Source organism: Bos indicus x Bos taurus, chromosome X, assembly GCF_003369695.1.
Source record: "Bos indicus x Bos taurus breed Angus x Brahman F1 hybrid chromosome X, Bos_hybrid_MaternalHap_v2.0, whole genome shotgun sequence".
Classification (NCBI taxonomy): Eukaryota; Metazoa; Chordata; class Mammalia; order Artiodactyla; family Bovidae; genus Bos; species Bos indicus x Bos taurus.
Genome location: NC_040105.1, coordinates 126,803,668 through 126,828,592, shown reverse-complemented (window position 1 = coordinate 126,828,592; position 24,925 = coordinate 126,803,668). Strand labels below are relative to the sequence as shown.

The following is a 24,925-nucleotide window of genomic DNA, read 5'->3' as shown; positions in this document are numbered from 1 at the left end:
CTTTTAAGTCACAGGCCTTACCCTGCTCTGACTGCACATTCCCTCCTAGCATCCAATGTTCACTGAGTCTACAAGACCATGAGGCCACAGGGCTCTCCTTACCATTCTGAATAAATCAGTTTGCAAAATCTCCAGATCTTCCTGCAAAGCATCCATACATATGAAGCAATGCCTGAACAGCCATACAAGTTGGCCTCCTGTTAGGTCCTGGAGCAGGGTGGCATCAACGTGAAAGTCTTCTAGTCCATATAATGAAAGTTTAAAAAAAAAAAAGGCCACTCACATGCCCTATGCCTTCTACAGAGATAAGTACTCAGATGAGAGCCCAGGCTGCCTCCTTCAACATTTCAGTCTAAATACCTAAGTGTCGAAGGCTCAGCAGGAAGAAAGGTACCAAGTGCTTCCAAGGCCCCTAGGCCTTTGCTTAATGCTAGAATTCCTTGACAGAAAACACTGCAGTAGTGGGTGCTCAGGGGAGAGGCAACTAGAATGGGGGTACTTCTCCCAGGGCAAACACTGAAACTTCTCTTCCTGTTTCAGGATACAGTTCTCTGAACCCTGGGCTTAGGTAGTTCATGTAGATAGGGTGATAGCCACAGATACTGCCTCAAACTTAGTAATTCATTCTGAGCTCCCTTCAGAGAAACTGTATACTCTTATGATCCATCTCTCATGAGAAAGAATAGGAGTAGGATTCCTCACCATCATATATTTACTGAGTATTTGATACCTGAAGAATTTAGATCATGGAGGATGGGGAGGCTGAGTAAGCAGACAGATACAAACAGGTAACTTCAGATATAAAAGAATGATTCCACTCTTTTATTTATAAAGAATTTTCCAGGTATTGCTGGTAGGCACTGAAAATACAAAGCTAAAAGATACAAGCATAAAACAGAGAGTTTAGATTCCTTTTTGTGAAACATCCCATGTGCCCCTCCTAAAAACACTGTTACTGGCCATCTCAACATTATGCACTCTCATCACATCCAGGATCTAGCTCTAAATGGTGACTTTCCTCAGACTGGAGACACTGGACATGATTCCCTTCTCTTGTGGAGTTTCTGGTGTCTAAGAAGGCTTGAACGCCTGCTAAAATTTCTGTTGCATATGCTACAGGTATAAGGCTGCTCACCTGTGTGGGTTCTCTGGTGTTTAATAAGGTGGGAGTTCTGAATGAATCTTTTCCCACATTCATAACATTTAAAGGGCTTCTCTCCAGTGTGAATTCTTAGGTGTGTGTGTAGATTTGTGTTATGACTAAAGCTTTTTCCACACCATGAGCATCTATATGGTTTAATTCCTTGGTGTGCCATTAAGTGCTTATTAAGATCTGAACTCCATCTAAACTGCTTATCACATTGTTCACATTTATAGGGTCTCTCTTCGGTATGAACCCTCTGATGTTTAATAAGGTCAGAGCTAACTCTGAAGCTTTTTCCACATTCCTGACATTTAAAAGGTTTCTCTCCCTCACAGCCTTTCCCATGAACATCAACAGGTTTTGGAAGCTCTTGTTTACAAGTTTTAAGTTTCTTTCTTTTCCTTCCTGGAAAAGCACGAGGTCGTTTCCATACCCTGCATGTACCACCATGATTTACATCGCCCATTGTTGTCTCAGCATCTTTCATTGTGGCCTTTCTTAATACTTCGCATCCTGATGGTTGTATCTCTAATGTAGGAAGAGATACAGGTGGGTCATTTCCAGTGTCATTTTTGAGCTTTAACCCTGTTGGAATAAACAGAAGAATCAACCATCTGTTTCCCAGAACAAGAAAACTGTAGGCATGGAAGAAAAATCAATACTGACAGCTTTTTAAAAATACAGAACAAGGGATTTTTGGTCCAATCTGGACAAAATGGCACAGACCCATTTTTCCCTGGTCTTCCTTTCTGGGCACAACTACAAATCCATTCAAGAATGCAAGATACAATGAACAGAGAATTCTATAAAGTGGTAAGAGGAAGGCAAAATGGTTTGGGACTCCAGGACTAGAAGAGTAACACAGTAGGTATCTTACATCCCCACATCCAAAAATGTAGGCAACCCAGATCTCGTGTTTTCCAAATCTCACCTGAGCAACAGAAGGCTACCTGAATAGGCTCAGTCCATCCGCAATCGGAAACGGGAAACCGTCTGACAACATCAGAACTCCAATCGGAGACATCAGATTTGTCATGCAGAACTAGCAAGATGGACCTAGCTAACCAGCCACTAGCAGCCGGCCCCAGGAAGCCTCTTCATCCCTACGGGTCAGAGATTCCCACTGAGAGACACTCTAGCCTAAGTAAAGATTTTCCTCATTCCTCACTCTCGGGCAGCATGAGCAGGAGCACATGGGAATCCCAGCAGTACCACATAAATCGAGGAGACCAAAATAATACCATAAAGGCTCTGAAAATTAAGCTGTCACTAGACACATATTCCACAAAGTAGAAAAGAACTTACATGCTAAACTAAAACAGAGTGACTGCCCATTAAAATATTTAAATAGGACTCAGACTCTCCTAACATAATAGACAAAATGATCAGGATACAAAAAAATAAATCACACGGCACACGTAGAACCAAAAAAAAAAAACAAAAAAACAAAAAAAACACAACTTGAGTGTGAAAAGGCAATCTGACGAAAATGGAATCAGATTGGTAATCAAAACCAGAAAGGCAACAGAAAAATTTTAAATATATGGGAACAAATGGAAATATACTTCTAAATAATCCATGATTCAAAGAGAAAGTCTCAAGGGAAATTTAAAAATACATACTTAAATGAAAATGAAATTATATAATATAATCAAAATATGTGGAATGCAGCTATAGGAATGCTCAGAGGAAAATGTATAGCCCTAAAGGCACACAACAGAAAAGAGGAAAGCTCTCAAATAAATAATCTATGTTTCTACCTCAAGAAACTAGAAAAAAAGGAAAATAAAAATTGAAGGAATAATAAAGAGCACAGCAAAAATTAAACAAAAAACTTGCTCCTCAAAAAATTAAAGGAACTGATAAACCTGTATTAACTTAGGCAAAAATGAAAGAAGATGCAAACCATCCATATCAGGAAGGAACTGGGTCTATCACTACACGTTCTGCAGCAATTAAAGAGATAATAAGGGAATACTATCAGCAACTTATGTTCACAAATGTTAAAAGTTAGGGGAAAATGGGTAAATTTCTCAAAATCTACAAACTACCAGAATTCAACCAGTGTGAAATAGATAATCTGAACAGCACTCTGAAAATTAAAACTTGAATTCATAATTAAAAAGCTGCCAAAACAGACATCTCCAGATTCATATAGTGTTACTGGAACATTCTACAAAGTATCTATACAATTAACACCACTTTTATATCATCTCTTCCAGAAAACAAGAACTATTACCCAAATCATTTCATAAGGCCAGTAATTACCCTGATAACAAAATCACACAAAGACAGTACTCAGAAGGAAAACTACAGACTAACATCTCCCATGAACTTCAACACGAAAATCCTCAACAAAATATTGGCAAGCTGAATGTAACAGTATGTAAGCATTATATACTGTGATCAAGTAGGATTTCCATATTTGAAATCAACCAACATAACCCACCATATATCAACAAGCTTTGAAAGATCATAATCCCATTGACTGACACAGAAAAGTATTTGACAAACCCTACATCCATTAACGATAAAAAAACTCAAGAGGGACTTCCCTGGTGGACCAGTGGCTAAGACTCCACATTCCCAATACAAGCGGCCCAGGTTCAATTCCTGGTCAGGGAACTAGATACCGAAAGGACGCAACGAAGAATTTGTATGCCACAACTAAGTGTTCACACACTTCAACTAAAGAGATCCCGAGTGCTGCAATGAAGACCCAGCACAGCCAAAAATAAATAAATAAAACCCTAGGAAAGTTAGGAATTATTATCAACCTGATAAAGTATCAATAAAAACCCTGCACTAACATCATATGTAAAGGTGAAAGACATAACGTTTCCATGATAAAATTGGGAAGAAGGCCAGGATGTTTGCTCTCACCATTCGTATTCAACATTGTACCAGAAGTTGGACCTACTGCAACAAGGCAACAAATAAAGAAAGAAATAAAAAAGCACTGTAGATCATGTGACTATGTATAAAAACCCCAAGAAATTTACCAAAAAAAACCTTCTTAGAACTCATGAGCAAGTTCAGTAGGGTCACAGGATAAAAGAAGAAAACATAAAATTATAGGCAGACCTATGTAAAAACACTGAACATTTGTTTTAACAAAAATTTAAAATAATACCATTTACAGTTATGCCAATGAAAATTAAATGCTCCTGCATATACTTGGCAAACATGTAGAGGATCTGCACACTGAAAATTATAAAAAGTAGATGAACAACTATACTCCAACAAAAACATAGATAAAATAAATTTTTTTCTCTATCAAAAAGCTGGTGATGGGACTTCCCTGGTGGTCCAGTGGTTAAGAATCCACCTTCCAATGCAGGGGACTCAGGTCTGATCCCTGGTTGGGGAACTAAAATCCCACATTCCCCAAGGCAATGAAGCTAGCACCCTGAAACTAGAGAGAGCCCTCGAGCTCTAACTAGGGAAGCCTGCACACCACAGTAAAGACCCAGTGTAGCCAAAATAGATAAGTAGATAACATTTTTTAAATGATGAAAGAAATCAAAAAAACTTGCAAAACATACTGTGTTCATTGTTTGGAAAAATCAACACAGTAAAGAGATCATTCCTCCTCAAACTCACATATAGTTTAATGTTATTTCTAGCAAAATTCCAAAAAAGTTTCTTATAGATAAGCGTATTCTAAACTTTACATGTAAAGGCACAGGCCCTAGCATAGCTTAAAATAAAATTTAACTTGACAAAAGAATAAAGTGGGAAGAAAGACTCTATTTGATTTGGGCTTTCTATATTGTATAGCTACAGTAATCAAGACAGTGCAATATTGGCAGAGGGATAGACACATAACTCGATGGAACAAAACAGATACACAAGTATGCCCAACTGATTTTGACCAAAGTGCAAAAGCAATTAAATGGAGGAAGGCTTTTTCAATAAACAAGGCTGAAGCAACTGGACCTACACAAGCAAAAACACAAATGAGCTTCAATCTAAATTTCGTATCTTATATAGAATCTACTCAATATGAATCACAGACTTAAATGCAAACTTAAAAAACTTTTAGGAAAAACATAGAAAATTTTAGGGATCCATGGCTAGCCCTGATAGCAAAGATACAATCGGTAAAAAGAAAAGTGAAAAACTGGGCATCAAAATAAAAAACTTACTCTGTGGAAACCCATGGGAAGAGGATAAAAAGAAAAATATACAGACTTGGGGAAACTACTTGCAAACCATATACGCTAGAAAGCACTACAATCTATACAAGAACTCTCAAAATTCAACAGTTAAAAAACAACCAAATGAAAACCATGGCAAAGGCCATTTCACTGAAGATAATATAAAGATGGCAAATAAGCACATGAAAAACTACATCATCATCAGCTATTAGCGAAATGCAAGTCCAAGCCACAATGAGATAACATTACATACTTAACAGAAAGCCAAAAAAAATTTTAAGTGGTAATACTATTAAACAATGGCAAGAATGTGGAGAAACGATCGCATCCATTGCTGGCTAGGAAGGTCAAATGATGCAGCCACTCTGAAAACCAGTTTAGCATTCAACATCTGATTACCATATGAAACGGCAATTTCACTCTTTCACTCTCTATCCCAGAGAAACGCAAACTTACCATCTCTACACAAAATTCTGTACAGGAATGTTCATGGCAGCTTTATTCACAATAGCCCCAGACTGAAGACAGCAAAAATATCTTTCAATGGTTTATCAATATTACAGAACACTTCTCAGCAGTAAAAATGAATGAACTACTGATACACACAATAACTTAGATGAATTTCCAGGGAATTATTGTGAAGGAGAAAAGTTAATCTCCCAAAGCTGTATTTTTGAAAGGACAAAATTTTTAAAAACTGTAAGCAGATCAGTGGTTGGCACAGGTTGGTGACGAGGTAGGGTGTGGGAGGGAAGGGTGTGTTGTTGTATTGATAAAAGGGCAACAGGAAGGATCCTTGTGGTAATGGATCTGCATTGGGGTGGTGAATATACAAACCTCCACGTGATCAAATCTTATATAACTAAATACATACACACCCACCAATGAATACAAGAAAAATGAAAATATGAATAAGGTCAGTGGACTGTACCCACTTTATTATCCTGGTTGTGACATCATGTACGTTTGCAAAAGTTATCACTGAGGGAAATGGGTAAAGTGTATATGGGTTCTTTGTGTTACATTTTAAATATGCATGTGAATCTACAAGTCAGTCAATAAAGAGGTTAATTTTTAAAAATATGGAGGAACAAAATCTTAAAATTGTTAAGCCTTTATAAAGGCTCCTATTAAGGAATTTTCTCCTCTTCCTTTATGTACGTTTACCTCAAAGAGACTCTCCAAGAATGTCCTGGAACTCTTAGGGACGTTGGGTCTATGGTTCTTGCCCTTGTGCTAAACAGATCACTTTAAGTTTAGGGTGCAATGATAACGCTCTGAGAATAAAACTTGGAGGTCATGGACTGCCATCTAAATTCCAGACTATTTTCAGAAAAAGTGAATAACTCTTTATACTTTTATTTATTCCAAACATTTAAATGGGCAGAATCTTAAACTCAGTATCTTCTTTATATTCTACCGTGGCTGTGGCTGGATGTGCAATGAGGAAGCTAGGAACTAACCCTAAGGACACATGGAAACGTCGTGGGACAGGAGTCCTGTGGTATTCCAGCAGACCTGGTTAGAGATGAGGCGGCGGAGACCAGGATGGTAAGAGCAGAAGAGGTTGAGACATGGTTGTATTCAGGACCTATTTTGAAGACAGAGTTAAGAGTACTTGCTTCCTGATTGGCTGGGGGGTAGGGTATAACAAAAGGACTGGAAAAAAGGATAACTTAGAGTTTTGGGGCCTGAACAACTGGGTAAACTGTGCTTTCTACGGACATGGAAAAGATCTGGCAAGAGTGGGCTTGCAGGGTAGGGCAAGAGTATGATAGATCAAGCAGTCTACTTAGGAGAAAGAGGTGTATTTGTAAAAAGCTCTCCAGGTGATCTGGATCTGCCTTCCCTCTCCCTCACACCATCAAGCTGAGAACCAACCCACTGCTGGGACACTGGGACACTCACAGGTGTGCATTTTCCATGACCTGAGGATGTAACAGATTGCTCAATTGCTGTACAAAGGAAAGGAAGACTCTTTACCTACAGAGGCGACATCCTCATAGACATCCTGCATTACATCAAGGTAGAGGGTCTTCTCATCAGGGGTCATTATTTTCCATTCTTCCTCGGAAAAATACAAGGCCACATCTTCAAATGTCAATGGACTCTAGAGAAGAGAGTAAGTTGTAGTTCAGTACTCGCTACAACAGAAGCCGTCCTATCACTCATTTCTGAATTACATGGGAGGCCAGTTACCAAAAAAGTTAAGAGAAGATTCAAGGGAAAAGGAGTGAGATGACAGGAAAGGTGCCCAAGAGATCAGTACACAGCTTGGGAGGTGCCCAATCCCACAGTGCCCATCCTAGTTGCCTAGGGAACACCCGGGGCTAATGTGCCTCAGAGAATCTGTTGTGTAAGGCAGGATCATGGGCAGCAGAGAAAAGCAGACAAGGCCACATTCAGGCTGCCTGAAAATACTTGTAAAGTACAGCTCACCAGGGACTGAGGCCAGGTGAGCTCAGATGCCATGTTCCAGCTTGGGGTGATTTTCTGTTTAGAAAAAGTTGGACTCTCTTCAGCAGGCACAGCTGTGGGGAAGAAGCCAGAAAAAAATATATATTTTCTGTTTATGAATACCCCAAACCAACTTCTACAGTTTAGGACTCCCTCAGTAAAGACAGCTCACCTTCACATGTGTGTGTGCACATGCAAGCTCACACATCTGCACCACAAGTGGCCTTCTCATAAATTAGAACCAAAAAGCCACCACTCCATAGAACTGGTTCCCAGTTTTCATTAAATGAAAGGAAATCCACTGCTTTTCCTCTCATTAAAGAAAATGTTCACTGAGCTAGGCAAGCATTAGAGGTGTTTGAAAATTAAAACCTTGGTGGGAAACATGGGAGATTTCTTTTATCACTTTTTTCCTGGTGTACAATTCTCTTCCCATTCTGCCACTGACAGCCCACTTCTGATCCCAATTTCTCCTCTAACTTCTAATGGTGAGATGACCCCACCCCACCTCCCGGCCTTGTCCCTGCTCTACCTTCTTCTCCCCTCCCAAATTTCTATAGAGAAAGGTCCACATTGTGAATACCAGGGTTCTGTGGTTTGGATGCTTCTGTACCCCAGAATGGCCTTCACCTTCACCCACCACGGACCTACTGTACTCCCACTAGACAGTCATCCTAACTGAAAGCATGACTGGGCACCTGGAAAATTCCCATGGAATGCTCCCTGAACCAATTACTATCACAGCTCCCAGGAGAAGATAATTATGATGAAACTCCTCACCTCCTTCATCCACAGGCTGGCTTTCTTTGTGAGTATTCCAGCCCAGCTCCTGCAGTACCTGGTATATGTTCGAACATTCTTCCTGGAACACACCCATTGGTTGGGGCTCTGCTGGCTTCCACTTAAAGCCTGGGGCCACTGCTGTTCCTCCCAAGAGCGCTGTGTCATTTCCCAGTTCATGGGCTGTGACCTAAAAATAACCCATCCTCATTAGAAAAGAGCTTTTGTTTTTGGGGTGGTGATGGAAGAACAAACAAGAGTAGAGTCCAGGTTTGGGGAGCGTGTAAGGAAATTTTTAAAAATGAAGAGATATTGCGCCATGATTTTCTCACAAGGAACTGTACACATGATCTGGGAAAATCAGATTAAAATGAGAGAAGCTATGACTTGCTTGCCTCCACACCTCCTTGGACAGCCACAGCTCAGGCCAAGAGCAGGGTAGGGGTAGGCTGCCTGTTCTCTCACTGCCTCCAATCTCTTGCTTTCTAGACTTGGATCCTTGCTTTAGTGGACTTTTATTTTCTAGTTTCCTCTAAAGAACAACAAAATGAATAAAAGAGGGTTTTCTGTCAGTTGGATTTTCCAATCCTCCCACGTCCAGGAACAATTTCATGGAGAAAGGGGATGCAGCGGAGGAAAAAATGGAGGAAGAGCTGGATTCAACTTTCCGCCATACACTTCAGGTGTATAAGACACTTGTGCTCCTCAAGGCGGGGCTCTCAAGGAGAAGTAGGCTGCCATCTCCCCAGGGCAGACCTGGTTACCCACTCACCAGCAAAGCCAAGGCAAAGCATGAAGGCAGGCCACGGAGACACTTTTCTCCTGGCCCTGAGATGTGTGTTCCCAGCCCAGAGAGCACCACACCTCAGCATTCAGATTTTCTCCATTTTACTGTTAGCTTTTTTCTTCTTTCTGATCCTTGTTTCCCTTTTCTCCTTCCATTTCTTCTCTTTCTTTGCAGTCTCCCCAGAAAGGTTTGATTTATACTTTGGCTGCTACCCACTCCTGCCTTTGAGCCTTAAAATCCTGCATTCGGAGGTTTTTTTCTCCCTTCCTAGCATTTTCTTGCCTTTTATTTCTTGGCTGCTAGGTCCTGTCTCCTTGGCCATGCTAGGCCAGGCCCACCACCTTCAATTCACCCTGGCCCTAAAGAGGGCAAAATGCATTTCTTTTTCTAAGGCCAGGAAAAGACTCTCAGGAACTCCCCAACCTGGAAGCTGTCACTGCAAGCCTGTGATTTCAGATTGCACTTAGTTATTCTAAAGGAACAACAGAAGAGTGACTTAATCCATCTCATTCTCCAATTATTGACCCCACTTTCACCCTCTTTCACAGTGTACATGTAAGGAATCTTTCTGCTCACCTCATTGCTTATTCCACCAGATTCTCTCTGAAAGCGGTCTACCAGGGCCACAGCCTCTTTGACGTTCTGTGGCTGATACTTCTGCACCCAGTTCTGGATATGACTGGGCAGAACGTCCAGGAACTGCTCCAGCACCAGCAATTCCAAGATTTGCTCTTTTGAGTGGATCTCTGGCCTCAGCCACTGAGAGCATAATTCCTGCAGTTGGCTGACAGCCTCATACGGTCCAGGTGTGTCATGGTAACAGAATCTCCGGAAGTGCTGGCGAGCACTCTCAGGATGAAGACTGCCCATCTGTGGGCTGGATTTCTTACTCTTATTGGAACTCTCTTTCACAGACCTCTTAGTCCCCTGTAAAACCTCCACATGTGGGTACAAGCATGCAGGCGCCTTCACAGGGCTCATCATTATTTGCTCTGGGAACAGCTTTTCTCCTACTTGTGACATCCTCCTGGGCCACCTGATAACTGAGGCCTTGTCAGCTTTGGTACAAAACCAATGAGTGGATCTTCTCCCCAAGGGCACTGAGAGAGGGGAGGAAAAAAAAAGTACACATCAAGAAGAAAGCCACATGACGCACATTTACTTACTTATCAGAGAAGAAGAACAGAAAGTTATCAGAAAAGGAGGAACAGAAAGTAACCGTTCTGCCTCCTCTTTAAAATTAACTGCCACTCCTGAAGGCTCAAGACTCAGGACATGTTTTCAACCTTTCCTCTGTTACCCAACTTTGAAACAAATATACAACTCTGGAAAGACAAATGCTAGTTCATCACTTTTTCTTTAAGGTTGAGGAATAAAAAACTTACATGCATTTGCTAAAAGGAGCTTTGATGTTATCCAATACTTAATCTGTGCACTTCCTGTCCCACCTTTATAAACAGGGGTATTTGACTTTCTCTACATTTTAATAGATCATTCCAGTTTCTTATCCTCAATGAGATGAGGGACAACTGCTCTGTCCCTTCATCTTCTTATGCAGACTGATTCCTTTGCTTCATGGAACATCTAGATTCTCTTTTCCATCATATTAATACTGGAAGGGAAACTGAGACACCCAGATCAGAAAAAAATTAGAGAAAAAGTAACCTTATTCCTTTCAGCAAGTTTGCCCCACTAACCTATTAGATGGCATTAACACTGCTTCTTTGGCACCTCCTGGGAACACATATGAATGTCACTGTACCCCTTTTTCAGAGAAGGCAAAGGCACCCCACTCCAGTACTCTTGCCTGGAGAATCCCAGGGAGTGGGGAGCTTGGTGGGTTGCCATCTATGGGGTCGCACAGAGTTGGACACGACTGAAGCGACTTAGCAGCAGCAGCCCCTTTCTACCTATGTATGAAAATTTCTGCTCACTTTACCAGAAAAACTGACAGCTGGCTTTGTTTACAAGATATCCAAACGTCACACTCTTTAAAAAAAACAAACAAACAAACGGAGAAACAGTGACAATTAAGGTTCTTCGGAAACAAGAAAGGTCCTAGAAAAGGTAACCCTTGTCTTGACTTGACATTTCCTCAGGGTCATAGAGATTTTTAAGCAAGGCTGACGATGGCCTTGAGAGTCTGATTTTCTCAGAGGGGACCCAAGAGAAACAACAACAAAGCTCTTTCAAGGAACCCACAGGTATTCTAAGAAATGGTTGGTTCTTGATGCCTATCTAGGTCGAGAAGTACAGGGACACTTCCTGCATTTCTCTGTCAGCATAAACTAATGTCTTGGAGGCTGAAATGACATCTTTCTCGGAGCTTCCCTGATAGCTCAGTTTTAGTAAAGAATCCGCCTGCAATGCAGGAGACCCCAGTTGGATTCCTAGGCCGGGAAGATCTGCTGGAGAAGGGATAGGCTACCCACTCCAGTATTCTTGGACTTCCCTTGTGGCTCAGGTGGTAAAGAATCTGCCCACAATGTGGGAGACCTAGGTTCGACCCCTGGGTTGGGAAGATCCCCTGGAGACGGGAAACGCTATCCACTCCAGTATTCTGGCCTGGAGAATTCCATGGACTGTATTCGAAAAGAGTTGGACGCAACTGAGCGACTTTCAAATTCACCATAATATGCTCATAAGCCAGCAGAAACGGGCAAGTTTCGCTGGGTGCACTGGTAGGCCTTTCCGCCCTATGGCCCACCTACACCTTCTGGGTCCAAAGTACCAAAAGCTCTCCACACACCAGCAGCCTCTGAGTCTACTTCAGCAGCAACCCTGGGTTTGTCTCCACACAGTGTACAAAAGTTTGCTTCCGGAGGTTAGGTATGACTGTAGGTGCCTGCCTGAGTACCGGCCTCCTCGAGAAGAGGTATCGCCGGGTCTCAGACCCGCCCGCCGCCCGGCAAAGAAGCCACAGCGAAAACGAAAAGGCCGAGCCCCGGCTAACTTCCGCCCTTCCCCCCACCCCCGCTCACCGCAACCCAGCTGGCTCGTGAGGTATCTCTAAGGGTATGGCTCGTTATTTCTCGAGGGTCTCCTGACCAAACCCCCAAGGAAAATCAGCTTCCTGATTACCTCCACCCAGCTCTGACTTCCGTGGACGCCACTTCCCTCTTCCTGGGCTCGGCTATGATGTCACCACACCTCACGCCGTCGTGGGGAGGCAGGGAGGTCCGGGTTCCTGCGCCCCCGGGGGCGGTGCTGGGAAGGCGCGAGGCCCCGGGAGCGCACGGACCTTCGAAGTTCAGTCCCCGGCGCGACCCCTCTAACGTCTGGAGACCGTACCCCGACTCGCCATTTCGGGGTCTCGTGCTGTGGGCCGGGCGCCGACCGGAAAAGAGAGGATGGCTTCCGGTGGCTGCGTGATATCCACGCCCATCACCGCCCTCCCCAGACCTGTGTGTTCGCGCCCGCGCGAGTCCGGAAGTGTCCCGCAGGTCCGCCCCATCCTGGGGTCAGCCCCGGATGCAGACAGTTCAGGTCAGCGTGTCTCGGGCTCACGGGAGTCCTAGCGGCGCCGCGAAGGAGGCTGTCTTCTGCGAGCGTCCCCGATCTCAGACCCTCCGACTTGCCGCGTGTCTTGCGTCCAGATTGTTACAGAATCACGTTCCAACAGCCGGTGGCTTTTTCTACCGGGAAATTCGCCTGGTTAGGACCCCTATCTCCGAAAGTCATCACTAGAATTGTCCCGGACTCGAGTTAAGAGGCTTTTGGTCCTCCTGGCCAGACCCCTCGCTGGATCAGGAGCAGCAGTCCCTGATATTTTAAAAATCCTTTTCTGGTTTGCAGGCACGTGCTTCCCAACTATTATTGTTTATTCTTATTAGATAGGTTTTAACCTCATGGTGTCCCATTTATATTTCTCTTTGACATATAAAGAAATTCAGATACAGGACGGGGCGTCCGCACAGTCACGTGGATTACAGGTGGCAGATTTTAGACCAATGTAGGTCTCCTGTTGTCATACCCCATGCTTTTGCTACTATATTATGCATCCCTGAAGGACAGGACTCTTGTTTCATCTTACACGTCCTGTAGTGCTTAGAATAGTTCTTTGGAGAAGGCATCTTTCTAAGAACCCGGATATCTCAGGTTGTCAGTGTCTCCAAATTTTCATTGTTTACCCAGTATTGAGCCATTTGGTGGAGAAGGCAATGGCACCCCACTCCAGTACTCTTGCCTGGAAAATCCCATGGATGGAGGAGCCTGGTAGGCTGCAGTCCATTGCGTCGCTAAGAGTCGGACACGACTGAGCGACTTCACTTTCACTTTTCACTTTCACGCACTGGAGAAGGAAATGGCAACCCACTCCAGTATTCTTGCCTGGAGAATCCCAGGAACGGGGGAGCCTATTGGGCTGCCGTCTATGGGGTCGCACAGAGTCAGACACGACTGAAGTGACTTAGCAGCAGCAGAGCCATTTGGACAAAAGTTATCTATAGGAATCGAAGAGGAGAAAGTATGTGTAGCTCAGTGGTACAGTGAAGATGAAACTGACGTCAGTGTGAAAAATCAGTGTGAGAAACTCCTCTGGCAAGGATACCAGAGATCTACATGCCAAGGAGGAAAATAAACAAGGAGTGCCTGTCCGCCTTTTAACATGCAAACTAAGATTACACTCAGAAGATAAGGTTAATCCTTATTTATAGAGCAAAGCTGCCCAAAAGTGTGAGAGGACACCGTGCATTATCTGTGATGTAAAACTAGTAAACATGTTTGCTTCACCAGGGAGTCGTTTTCAGAATGATTCTTTCAAAGCTGTGTTCCTGAGGTCAGGCATTTTCAACCGAATGTTTTATGACAATAGAAGAAAAGTCAGAGCATTGTTGCTTCTGGATAATTCCCAGGCTTACCTTTCAGCTGGGTCACTAACCAGTGAGGATGGTCAGATAAAGGCATTTTCTTTTTCCTCTTTTTTAAATAGTGGGATTTGTAAACCATGTGAAATTTAATATTAATCTGCTCAAAGTTATTCCTTATAATTGTCTTCAATAGAAATTAGATTATACAGTTAGCCATTTAGAATGAATGTGGAAATAAGTATAATGATCTCTTCAGTTTTCCTTATAACCTACTATGGCTTATATGCTTCAAAGAAAAGAAAAAAAAAGTTTAAATGACTAGAGACTCCAGGAAGACAGGTTGTAATTCACTTAAATTTCATTACATATTATTAATATGATTAGTGGTTTAAGCATACATTGACCCGTTTTAAAACATTTTTCCATTATAAAACTCTGCATAATTAAAGGTTTATAGTTTACTTATAATTTAAATCCATAACGCCCAGATCCCTTCCATACTTATGTTTTGTCTAATATGTTTGAAACACTAAGTAAAAAAGAGAAACTATGTAAAATCTGTGTAAAAAGGATTTTCTTTCCTCTAAACACTTCAACTTTGAGTCACCCAAGGAATCAAGATGAGATCCTGAGCAGCAAACAACTTTATAGGTGGACGGAAGAATACTGGAGTGGGTTACCATGTCCTCTTCCAGGGGATCTTCTTGACCCAGGGATGGAACCCGTGTCTCTTACATCTCCTGTATTGGCAGATGGGTTCTTTACCACTAGTGAAAGCTTACCAGAAGAGGGGCTGAATTGGAGACTAGGTGAAGACCCCTGTTGGAATGCCTTTTTAGTGCCTAAGAGCAATTATATGGGCCTCCTCTTTGCTCCGGCGTCAAGGGAAACATTCCAAGTAGGAGCAACATCAGTTTGGTGACATCATAAGATCTGTATGGGGGCTATAACAGTGGCTGCAGTGGGGAGAGGGTACATCCTTATGAGACTTACCATTCACATCAATTACCATCTTACCCAGACAGAACTGCATGCTCACTGGTTCCGGTTTTGTTCCCTGTGACTTCTGCACTGATGTTCTGCAGAACCGTGCTGGTCACCCTAACTTTGCCTCACTCTACCAGGAACTGCCCAACACCCCCACAATATCTGAACATGTATTGTGGCTCTCATGTAGTAGGCAAAAGGATCACTTCACATAGGAAGGTGTCAGATTACCTACCACCTTTCTTACCTTAACCAGGGGAGAACTTCACTTCCGGCCTGGAGACCCCTCCCCCTGCCACCCACCACCTCTCATCAATGCCCAGATTACGGAGCCCAGAGTCCCACTCGGTACCTGGTGTGATGCACACCCAGAGCCATATGTTCATCGATCACGCTTGTAGTCATCACAAATAATAACATCTACAAGTGGGAGCTTTTTCAACATACATATCTTACTGAAAAACGTAAGCATTTTACAAATGCTTCTGCCAGCTGGGTTTGTCTCCTCCAAAACACTTGGGAAAGGGCTTGCATGTATCTTTTCAAGCTAGCATTTTTCTTTTTCTTTTGTGATACGTACCCAGGAGTGGAATTGCTGGATCATATGGTAGCTCTATTTTTTTGTTTGTTTGTTTCTGAGGAACATCCATATTGTTTTCCATAGTGGCTGCACCAATTACATTTCCACCAGTGGTGTAGGAAGATTCATATTTCTTCACATTTTTGTCAATACTTGTTACAGCTCTTCTTTTTCATAATGGCCATTCTAACAAGTGTGATGTGATATCACATTATCATTTTGATTTGCATTTCCCTGATGGTTAACAGCATAGTGCATCTTTTTTTTCTATTTATTTTTAATTAAAAGATAATTGCTTTCCAGAATTTTGTTGTTTTCAGTCAAACCTCAAAATGAATCAGCCATAGGTATATATATGTCCCTTACTTCTTGAACCTCCCTCCTATCTTCCTTCCCATCCCATCCGTCTACTCTAGGTTGTGGGTCTCAAACAGAGACCCTGTTTGATTTCCCTGAAACATACAGCAAATTCCCATTGCCTATCTATTTTACATATGGTAATTTAAGTTTCCATGTTACTCTCTACATACATTTCACCCTCTTCTCCCCTCTCCCTGTGTCCATTAGTCTGTTCTCTATGTCTGTTTCTCCACTGCTGTCCTGCAAATAAATTCTTTGTTACCATCGTTCTAGATTTCGGGTATATGCATTCAGTTCAGTCGCTCAGTCGTGTCCGACTGTTTGCCATCCCATGGACTGCAGCATGCCAGGCTTCCCTGTCCATCACCAACTCCCGGAGTTTACTCAAATTCATGTCCACTGAGTCGGTGATGCCATCCAACCATCTCATCCTCTGTCATCCCCTTCTCCTCCCGCCTTCAATCTTTCCCAGCATCAGGGTGTTTTCCAATGAGTCATTTCTTTGCATCGGGTGGCCAAAGTATTGGAGTTTCAGCATCAGCATCAGTCAATGAATATTCATGACTGACTTCCTTTAGGAGTGACTGGTTAGATCTCCTTCCAGTCCAAGAGACTCTGAAGAGTCTCCTCCAACACCACAGTTCAAAAGCATCAATTCTTCAGTGCTCAGCTTTCTTTATAGTCCAACTGTCACATCCATACACGACTACTGGAAAAACCATAACTTTGACTAGATGGACCTTTGTTGGCAAAGAAATGTCTCTGCTTTTTAACATGCTGTCTAGGTTGGTCATAGCTTTTCTTCCAAGGAACAAGCATGTTTTAATTTCATGGCTGCAATCACCATCTGCAGTGATTTTGGAGCCCAAGAAAATAAAGTCTGTCGCTGTGTCCATTATTTCCCCATCTATTTGCCGTTAAGTGATGGGACCAGATGCCATGAGCTTAGTTTCCTGAATGTTGAGTTTTAAGCCAGCTTTTTCTTCCTCCTCTTTAACTTTTACCAAGAGGCTCTTTAGTTCTTCCTCGCTCTCCGCCATAAAGGTGGTGTCATCTGCATATCTGAGGTTATTGAGATTTCTCCTGGCAATCTTGACTCCAGCTTGTGCTTCATCCAGCCTGGCATTTCTCATGATGTGCTCTGCATAGAAGTTAAATAAGCAGGGTGACGATATACAGCCTTGACATGCTCCTTTCCTGCTTTGGAACCAGTCTATTGTTCCATGTACAGTTCTAACTGTTGCTTCTTGACCTTGACCTTCTTGATATATGCATTAGTGTACGACCTTTATTTTTCTCTTTCTATTTACTTCACTCTGATAGGTTCTAGTTTCATCCACCTCATTAGAACGGACTCAAATGCATTCCTTTTATGGCTGAGTAATATTCCATTGTGTATATGTACCACAACTTCTTTATCCATTCATCTGTCAATGGACATCTAGGTTGCTTCCATGTTCTAGCTATTGTAAATAGTGCTGCAATGAACAGTGGAGTACATGTGTCTTTTTCTTTTTTTTTTTTCAGGTTAGCTTTCTGTCGTTTGTAGTTTTATTAAAAATTCTCAATAATTCTAATGTGTAAATAAAGGGAAATCACCAATGAAATTTTAAACACAGCCTCAGCTTTTAAAAAAAGATAAAATTCTAAGCCAAATATCCTCACCACCACGTTGTTAGTAACATTCACACTCAAATGGCTTACTTTTTGTTATAAATTTTTTTAGAATGGAAACCTACTAGTGCTGGGTTTTGAACATGGAGGAAAAGCAAGTGCTAGCGTGGCTGTTGGCCCCTGGGCTTTAGTGGCCTCCCCCACCCCACCTGTCAAACCAACATTCACATTCTCTTCTTACTAATCCCTTCTTAAAGCTAAATTCAACTCCCCCTTATCCAGGGCAAAGATTCAGAGTGAGAGGGAAAATGAGGACATTACTAACCCCAGCTAGTAAACTGCAGCATTATTCTACTGCTTCTATGAGTGGGGCCATCACTGTCAGTGCCTCTTCTTCTTCCTGGTTCTTGTTCCCTGTCTTCTCCAATCACCACCATTGAACGTGAACACTGACATTAATGAACACATCAGTGAGACTGGAGAAACATTCCACCAGGACAATAGCAGGCAAATGGAAGCATGGCTTGAGTGGTTACTTTGCCAAAAACTGCTCAGTGAGCTACCAAAAATTAGATACTAATTTTCACCCATGAAGAGAGTCAGTGGCAGAGTCGAGTTAGGACTGATTAGTTGAAATTTAATAGCAGACATCTGGTGCTGGAGTCTTTCTTTTAATGAAGGGTCTTTCCAAGGAAGACATCTGAGCAATCACAGTTTCTCATATCAAACAGAACCCCAAAATAGACGGAAATGTCTACAGTAGCTCCGGATCCTGGTGTGCCCATGTTCCTCCTTGAAAGCATCTATTTACTTTCTTAAATTGTGGATGCCAGTGGAGAGGAACCAGGTGTACATTCCAGACACTTAGACAACATACACAGGCTGAGCCGTCTGCCTGTTGAGTACACAGCTCCGGGTTGAAGAATTTCTAGGGTTGTTAGAAGAATACAGAAGACTTCAGAGGGAGCAGGCTCTGAGGTGGACGCGAATACCTAAATCCACGTGGCCGCACTTCTAGGCGCTCCAGCACGGTGATAAACCCCAAACACACACACACACACCAGAGCCTCCGCCGCCCTCCACGCCCGCACCTCGGTCTCCAGGCAGGCGGGCACTCGCGCGCGCCCCTGGGCACACTCGCCACCCACCCGCATCCCGCTACGCCGCACGGCCGCGCCCGGCGGTCCCCACGTCCCCCTGCCCGCCCGCCAGGGAAGCGGTGGCTCCCGGGCTGGGGGCAGGGCCGGGGGCGGGGGGGGAGCTGGCAAGGGAGGGGAGCGCCGCGGGGCCGGGCCTCGGCGCCTGGGGAGGGGAAGAGGGGCGGGCACGGGGCGGCCTGTCTTTTTCAATTTTGGTTTCCTCAGGGTATATGCCTCTGAGTGGGATTGCTGGGTCATACGGTGGTTTTATTCCTGGTTTTTTAAGTAATCTCCATACCATCTTCCATAGTGGCTGTATCAATTTACATTCCCACCAACAGCACAGGAGGGTTCCTTTTTCTCCACGTTTATTGTTTGTAGACTTTTTGATGAGGGCCATTCTGACTGGTGTGAGGTGATATCTCATTGTAGTTTTGACTTGCATTTCTCTAATACTAAGGGATGTTGAGCATCTTCTCATGTACTTGTTAGCCATCTGTATGTCTTTGGAGAAATGTCTGTTTAGGTCTTCTCCCCACTTTTTGATTGGGTTGTTTGTTTTTCTGGTATTGAGTTGTATGAGCTGCTTATATATTTTGCAAATTAATCCTCTGTCAATTGTTTCATTTGCTATTATTTTCTCCCATTCTGAGGGTTGTCTTTTCACCTTGTTTATAGTTTCCTTTGCTGTGCAAAAGCTTTTAAGTTTAATTAAGTCCCACTTGTTTACTCTTGTTTTTATTTCTATTACTCTAGGAGGTGGATCATAGAGGATCTTGCTTTGATTTATGTCATCAATTGTTCTGCCTATGTTTTCCTCTAAGAGTTTTATAGTTTCTGGTCTTACATGTATGTCTTTAATCCTTTTTGAGTTTATCTTTGTGTGTGGTGTTAGGAAGTGTTCTAATTTCATTCTGTACATGTAGCTGTCCAGTTTTCCCAGCACCACTTATTGAAGAGGCTATCTTTGCCCCATTGTATATTCTTACCTGCTTTGTCAAAAATAAAGTATGGATAGACGCATGAATTTATTTCTGGATCTTTTTCCATTGGTCTATATTTCTGTTTTTGTGCCAGTACCATGCTGTCTTGATGACTGTAGCTTTGTAGTATTATCTGAAGTCAGGAAGGGTGATTCCTCCAGCTCCATTCTTCTTTCTCAAGACTGCTTTGGCTATTCGGGGTCTTTTGTGTTTCCAAATGAATTGTGAAGTTTTTGTTCTAGTTCTGTGAAAAATGCCATTGGTAATTCGATAGGGATCACATTGAATCTGTATATTGCTTCTGGTAGTATAGTCATTTTCACAATATTGATTCTTCCTACCCAGGAACATGGAATATCTCTCCACCTGTTGTTTTAATCTTTGATTTCTTTCATCAGTGTCTTATAATTTTCTGTATACAGGATACAGTTCTTTTGTCTCCTTGGGTAGGTTTATTCCTATATATTTTATTCTTTTTGTTGCAATGGTCAATAGGATTGATTCCTTAATTTCTTTTCCTGCTTTTTCATTGTTAGTGTATAGGGATGCAAGTGATTTCTGTGTATTGATTTTGTATCCTGCAACATTGCTAAATTCACGGATTATCTCTAGTAATTTTCTGATAGTATCTTTAGGGTTTTCTATGTATAGTATCATGTCATCTGCACACAGTGAGAGCTTTACTTCTTTTCCAGTCTGGATTCCTTTTATTTCTTTTTCTTCTCTGATTGCTGTAGCTAGCACTTCCAAAACTATGTTGAATAATAGTGGTGAGAGCATCTTTTAATGTACCTGTTGGCCATCTGGGCTTCCCTGGTAGCTCAGAAGTAAAGAATCTGCCTGCGATGTGAGAGACCTGGGTTTGATCCTTAGGTTGGGAAGATTCGCTGGAGAAGGGAATAGCAACCCACTCCAGTATTCTTGCCTGGAGAAGTCCATGGACAGAGAAGCCTGGCCAGCTACAGTCCATGGAGCCTGCAAAGAGTCAGACACAAGTGAGTGAGTAACACTGGTCATCTGTATGTCTTTGGGAAAATTTCTATTCGGATCCTCTGCCCAGTTTTAATGGCACTATTCACTTTTCTGCTCTTGAGTTGTATGAGGTTTTTACATATTCTATTTCTTCCTTCAGGTGATCTTCCCTACCCAGGGGTAAAACCTGGGTCTCCTGAGTTGCAGGCAGATTCTTTACCATCTGAGCCACCAGGGAAGTTCCCATATTTTTTTTGGATATTAGCCCCTTATCAGATATATGACATGCAAGTATTTTGACCCATTTAATAGTTGCCTTTTCATTTCATTGATGGTTTCCTTTGCTGGGCAGAGGCCTTTTAGTTTAATATAGCCCTGCTTGCTTATTTTTTGCTTTTGTTCCTTTGATTTTGGTGTCAGAACCTCCTGACTTCTTCTGTGACCATGCATAGGAGCATACCAATCACTCTAATTCTGCCTTACCTTAGCAGGGTCAGGAGATTTCCTTAAACATTCTTATAGTCCTCAAATATGTATGTGTGGCCTTTGTGTTGTGGCCCAAAGGATAATTTCTCATAGGGATCTATTTATTTACCTACTCTCTTTCTTTCCTTAATGAATTGTTAAGCCTCAGAAATCACCAGTTACGCAGGGCAGTTTGAGAGATCTGGTATCTCACAGTGGGGCATTTAGTCATCTAGTATCAGGGAGGCAAGGAAAAGATGAAGAGAGCATGCGGTTCCTCTAGTATGTGCCAGGAAGACTCTCATCTATTGGCTTGACATAGGCTTCTTACAGCCACCTGATATGCCCTACAGCACCATCACACAGCACACCACATGGCCTAGTACACTCACTTGCATTGGCTGGAGTCACCTGCAAAAGTTTCTTTTCCTATAAGGCTGTGTATTGTTCATGGACCTAGAAACTGAAAACATTATTCCTGCATCGGGGATGTCTCAATTATCTTACAAGCCAATAAAATGGAGGAATACAACAGATCCAAAAATTGCTTATTTAGTGTTATTCATAAGGCCTTCCAGTTCACCTTTGAAAGCAATTTCCTGCACATACTCATATAGGGTTGATTTTGAATTAATTGCATGGTGGTAGGAAAGAGACAGAGAAGGCAATGGAACCCCACTCCAGTGTTCTTGCCTGGAAAATCCCAGGGTCAGGGGAGCCTGGTGGGCTGCAGTCCATGGGGTCGCTGAGGGTCGGGCACAACTGAGCGACTTCACTTTCACTTTTCACTTTCCTGCATTGGAGAAGGAAATGGCAACCCACTCCAGTGTTCTTGCCTGGAGAATCCCAGGGACGGGGGAGCCTGGTGGGCTGCCGTCTGTGGGGTCACACAGAGTCGGACAGGACTAAAGTGACTTAGCAGCAGCAGCAGGAAAGAGAAGGGGGCAGAGATCGATTCTGATTGTGTATGGGTTGATACTTATTGCTCATAGATGATGAGAACATGCAGTATCTCTGTATTATTTTTCAACTTCCATGTGTTTTGATCATTGTCATGAAGTTTGTGAAATGCAATCTGTTTGGTGAGAAGCTACAAGTTCAGGCCCTGGTGCACATGAAGTGCTCTTTTAGCTCATTAGTCTCTGGAGAGCAAGAAAACAAACCTCACAGTGCACAATGTGCCTCAGTGAGACGGGGTCAGAGGTGCTCTGGAGATGCAGTTTCATCCTAAACTTTGGGATTTGTTGAAAGATATTGAGAGAAGAATGGGATGGCTATATTTATGAACCACATTATCTAGGAGAAGGAGGGTGAACTTGGCATTGGTTGGGGTGGGGCTGAAAACCTGGGAATGGGTAGACAGTGACAGGAATCTTGTAGAGAGTCAACAGCAACATAAGTTGTATCTAAACCAAAGCAAGGCTAATGGGGGATGGATTCAAGAAACAACAGGAAGTGGAGTCTTACTTACTGGATACATGAGGGAGAAGGACACAGCCAGTAAAGAGACGACTCCTGATTTTGGAGTGGATGGTGGTGACACCACACAAGATAGGGAACTGAAAAAGAAAAGAAGGGTATTTTGGGTTTTTAGAAAAGACAAATTCAATTTGGAACAGTTTGACTATGAACACTTGAGTGTGCCAAAAGCAGCTAGATCTCTGATGAGAATCTGCTTGGTTACCACTAAGGGTTGGTTCTTGATATTGCAGGGTAATGAACTCATTTTTGCAAGAGTCAAAAATTAAGATATACTCACCAGAGACTGATCTACAAGCTAGAATGCCAATCAGAACTACAGTGGGAACTATAATCGTCAGGGTAAAATACCAACACGAATTAGAAAGCAGAAAATATTCTTGAGGGAAAGTGATGCCAGAACAGATGTATTTTAACTGGGGACCTCAGAAGCCCCAGGTGAAAAATAATAGTCTGCAGTTCCATAAATCTTCCAGAGGAAAACAATGTGGTTGACTTTGCAGGTTTAAGTCCTCTGTGGCATAAAAGGCTGAGCAAATCCGTATGCTCCATGGAGCACACAGGTGATGGAAAAGCATAGATAGGGATTGGTGGAGGCAGAGGGCAGAACCGAGGGAGGGCAGGAATCTAGTGGAGCTCTCAGCCTTCAGTTGCCCTCCCAGCGGCCCCCCTCCCCGCACCCAGAAGGAGAGGCAATAGTACCAACTGGCTTGCTCCTGTGGCTGCGGGAGGCCAAAGCTTCAGGTACACCAAAGAGACAGCAGGGGGAGGCTGTGAGGGGGTTTCAGCTGTAGTACACCCTGAAAGTCGCAGGGTGGCTTTGTCTTTCCCAAATCCAGGGAAGGTTGATGAATAGAATCCCTTCCATTTCCTGTGTTCTTTTTTCTTCCTTTGGATCTCGGCTACCCACTCTGTGCAGCTGAGGGCAAGCAGATGAGAACTGGGTGAAGGAACTACAGATGAGGCGGAAGGAGTGAGTTGTTTCCGGATGGTGCACAGTGGAGGCGCCCCCGCAGCCGGGTTGACACAGAAGCTGCCACCCACCGAACCCGTCCCAGGATGAGCCAGGCCCTTACCCATACTCGTGGCCACACTGGACCCATGACAGTCGCCAGGTGGGTGCTACCCACGCCAATTTGACCAGTCACGAAGCTGCGGCTCAGAAAGGCCGAGTGGCCTGCCCTGGTTAAGTGGTAGAGCTGCTGTGTCTAAATAGAGAGTTTATGCCCTTGACCCTGACGCAGTGCTGCGTTTTGACGTCCTGAGACTAAGCAGCTCTTCTGACCAGCTCAGAATCAAGCTGATCACTAACGAAGACGGGTCCTCATGGATAGACTGCTTCTGCGTGTCAGCCACTGTGCTCAGTGTCCACTGATTGATGTGATGTGAATTGCCAACACAACACCCCCAGGTTTTCTGATATAATTCAAAGAATCCACCAGTAGATGGCGCAGCTCCACTGGGTTTTCGAGTTCTAGGAGGCTCTGCACACTCACGTTGACATATATTCCTCCCACTCCCTTCGTGTGTCCCAAGGCCTCTCTTCTCTTTCTTATCTTGCCCTTATCAAAACTGGCTGTGCACGGATGACTGTCCCTGTCGCTGAAGGCCTTGGCAACACAACACCTTTAGGGCTTTCTGATGTAGTTCGAGGGATCAACAAGCAGATGGCGATGCTCCACTCAGAAATCGGAAGAATGTAATGGATTCCTGCTGCTGCTGCTGCTGCTGCTGCTGCTGCTGCTGCTGCTAAGTCGCTTCAGTTGTGTCCGACTCTGTGCGACCCCATAGATGGCAGCCCACCAGGCCCAGCCGTCCCTGGGATTCTCTAGGCAAGAACACTGGAGTGGGTTGCCATTTCCTCCTCCAATGCATGACAGTGAAAAGTGAAAGTGAAGTCGCTCAGTCGTGTCCGACTCTTAGCGACCCCATGGACTGCAGCCTACCAGGCTCCTCCGTCCATGGGATTTTCCAGGCAAGAGTACTGGTGTGGGGTGCCATTGCGGTTCCTAAGTTATTTATTTTGGCTGTGCTGGGTCTTTTGTCTGGCTACAGCGAGCCAGGGCTACTCTTGGTTTCAGTACGTGGGCTTTTCATTGCCGTGGCTTCTCTTGTTTCGAAGCACAGGCTCTAGGGCCAGAAGGCTTCAACGGTTGTGGCTACCTGGCTTCATTGCTCTGTGGCAAGTGGGATCTTCCTGGACCAGAGAT

General features: G+C 43.5%; 1 protein-coding gene across 7 annotated transcripts; it reads right to left on the bottom strand.

Annotated features, from left to right (window-relative positions):
- Positions 1-793: 793 nt before the first annotated feature.
- Positions 794-22,788, bottom strand: LOC113887852 (zinc finger protein 75D-like). Of its 7 annotated transcripts, XM_027535082.1 has the most exons (7): positions 12,310-12,403; positions 10,714-10,952; positions 9,905-10,428; positions 8,542-8,731; positions 7,744-7,835; positions 7,288-7,414; positions 794-1,729 (listed from the first exon to the last, which is right to left on the bottom strand). In XM_027535082.1, exons 3-7 carry the CDS (start codon positions 10,349-10,351, stop codon positions 1,020-1,022), a joined length of 1,566 nt encoding a protein of 521 aa, XP_027390883.1. In that variant the 5' UTR covers positions 10,352-10,428; positions 10,714-10,952; positions 12,310-12,403; the 3' UTR covers positions 794-1,019. The 7 variants fall into 7 exon arrangements, with proteins under 7 accessions (XP_027390883.1, XP_027390881.1, XP_027390884.1 ...); XM_027535080.1 differs by lacking the exons at positions 10,714-10,952; positions 12,310-12,403 and adding an exon at positions 22,708-22,786; XM_027535083.1 differs by lacking the exon at positions 10,714-10,952 and having other exon boundaries at positions 12,310-12,706.
- Between the last annotated feature and the right edge of the window lie 2,137 nt (positions 22,789-24,925).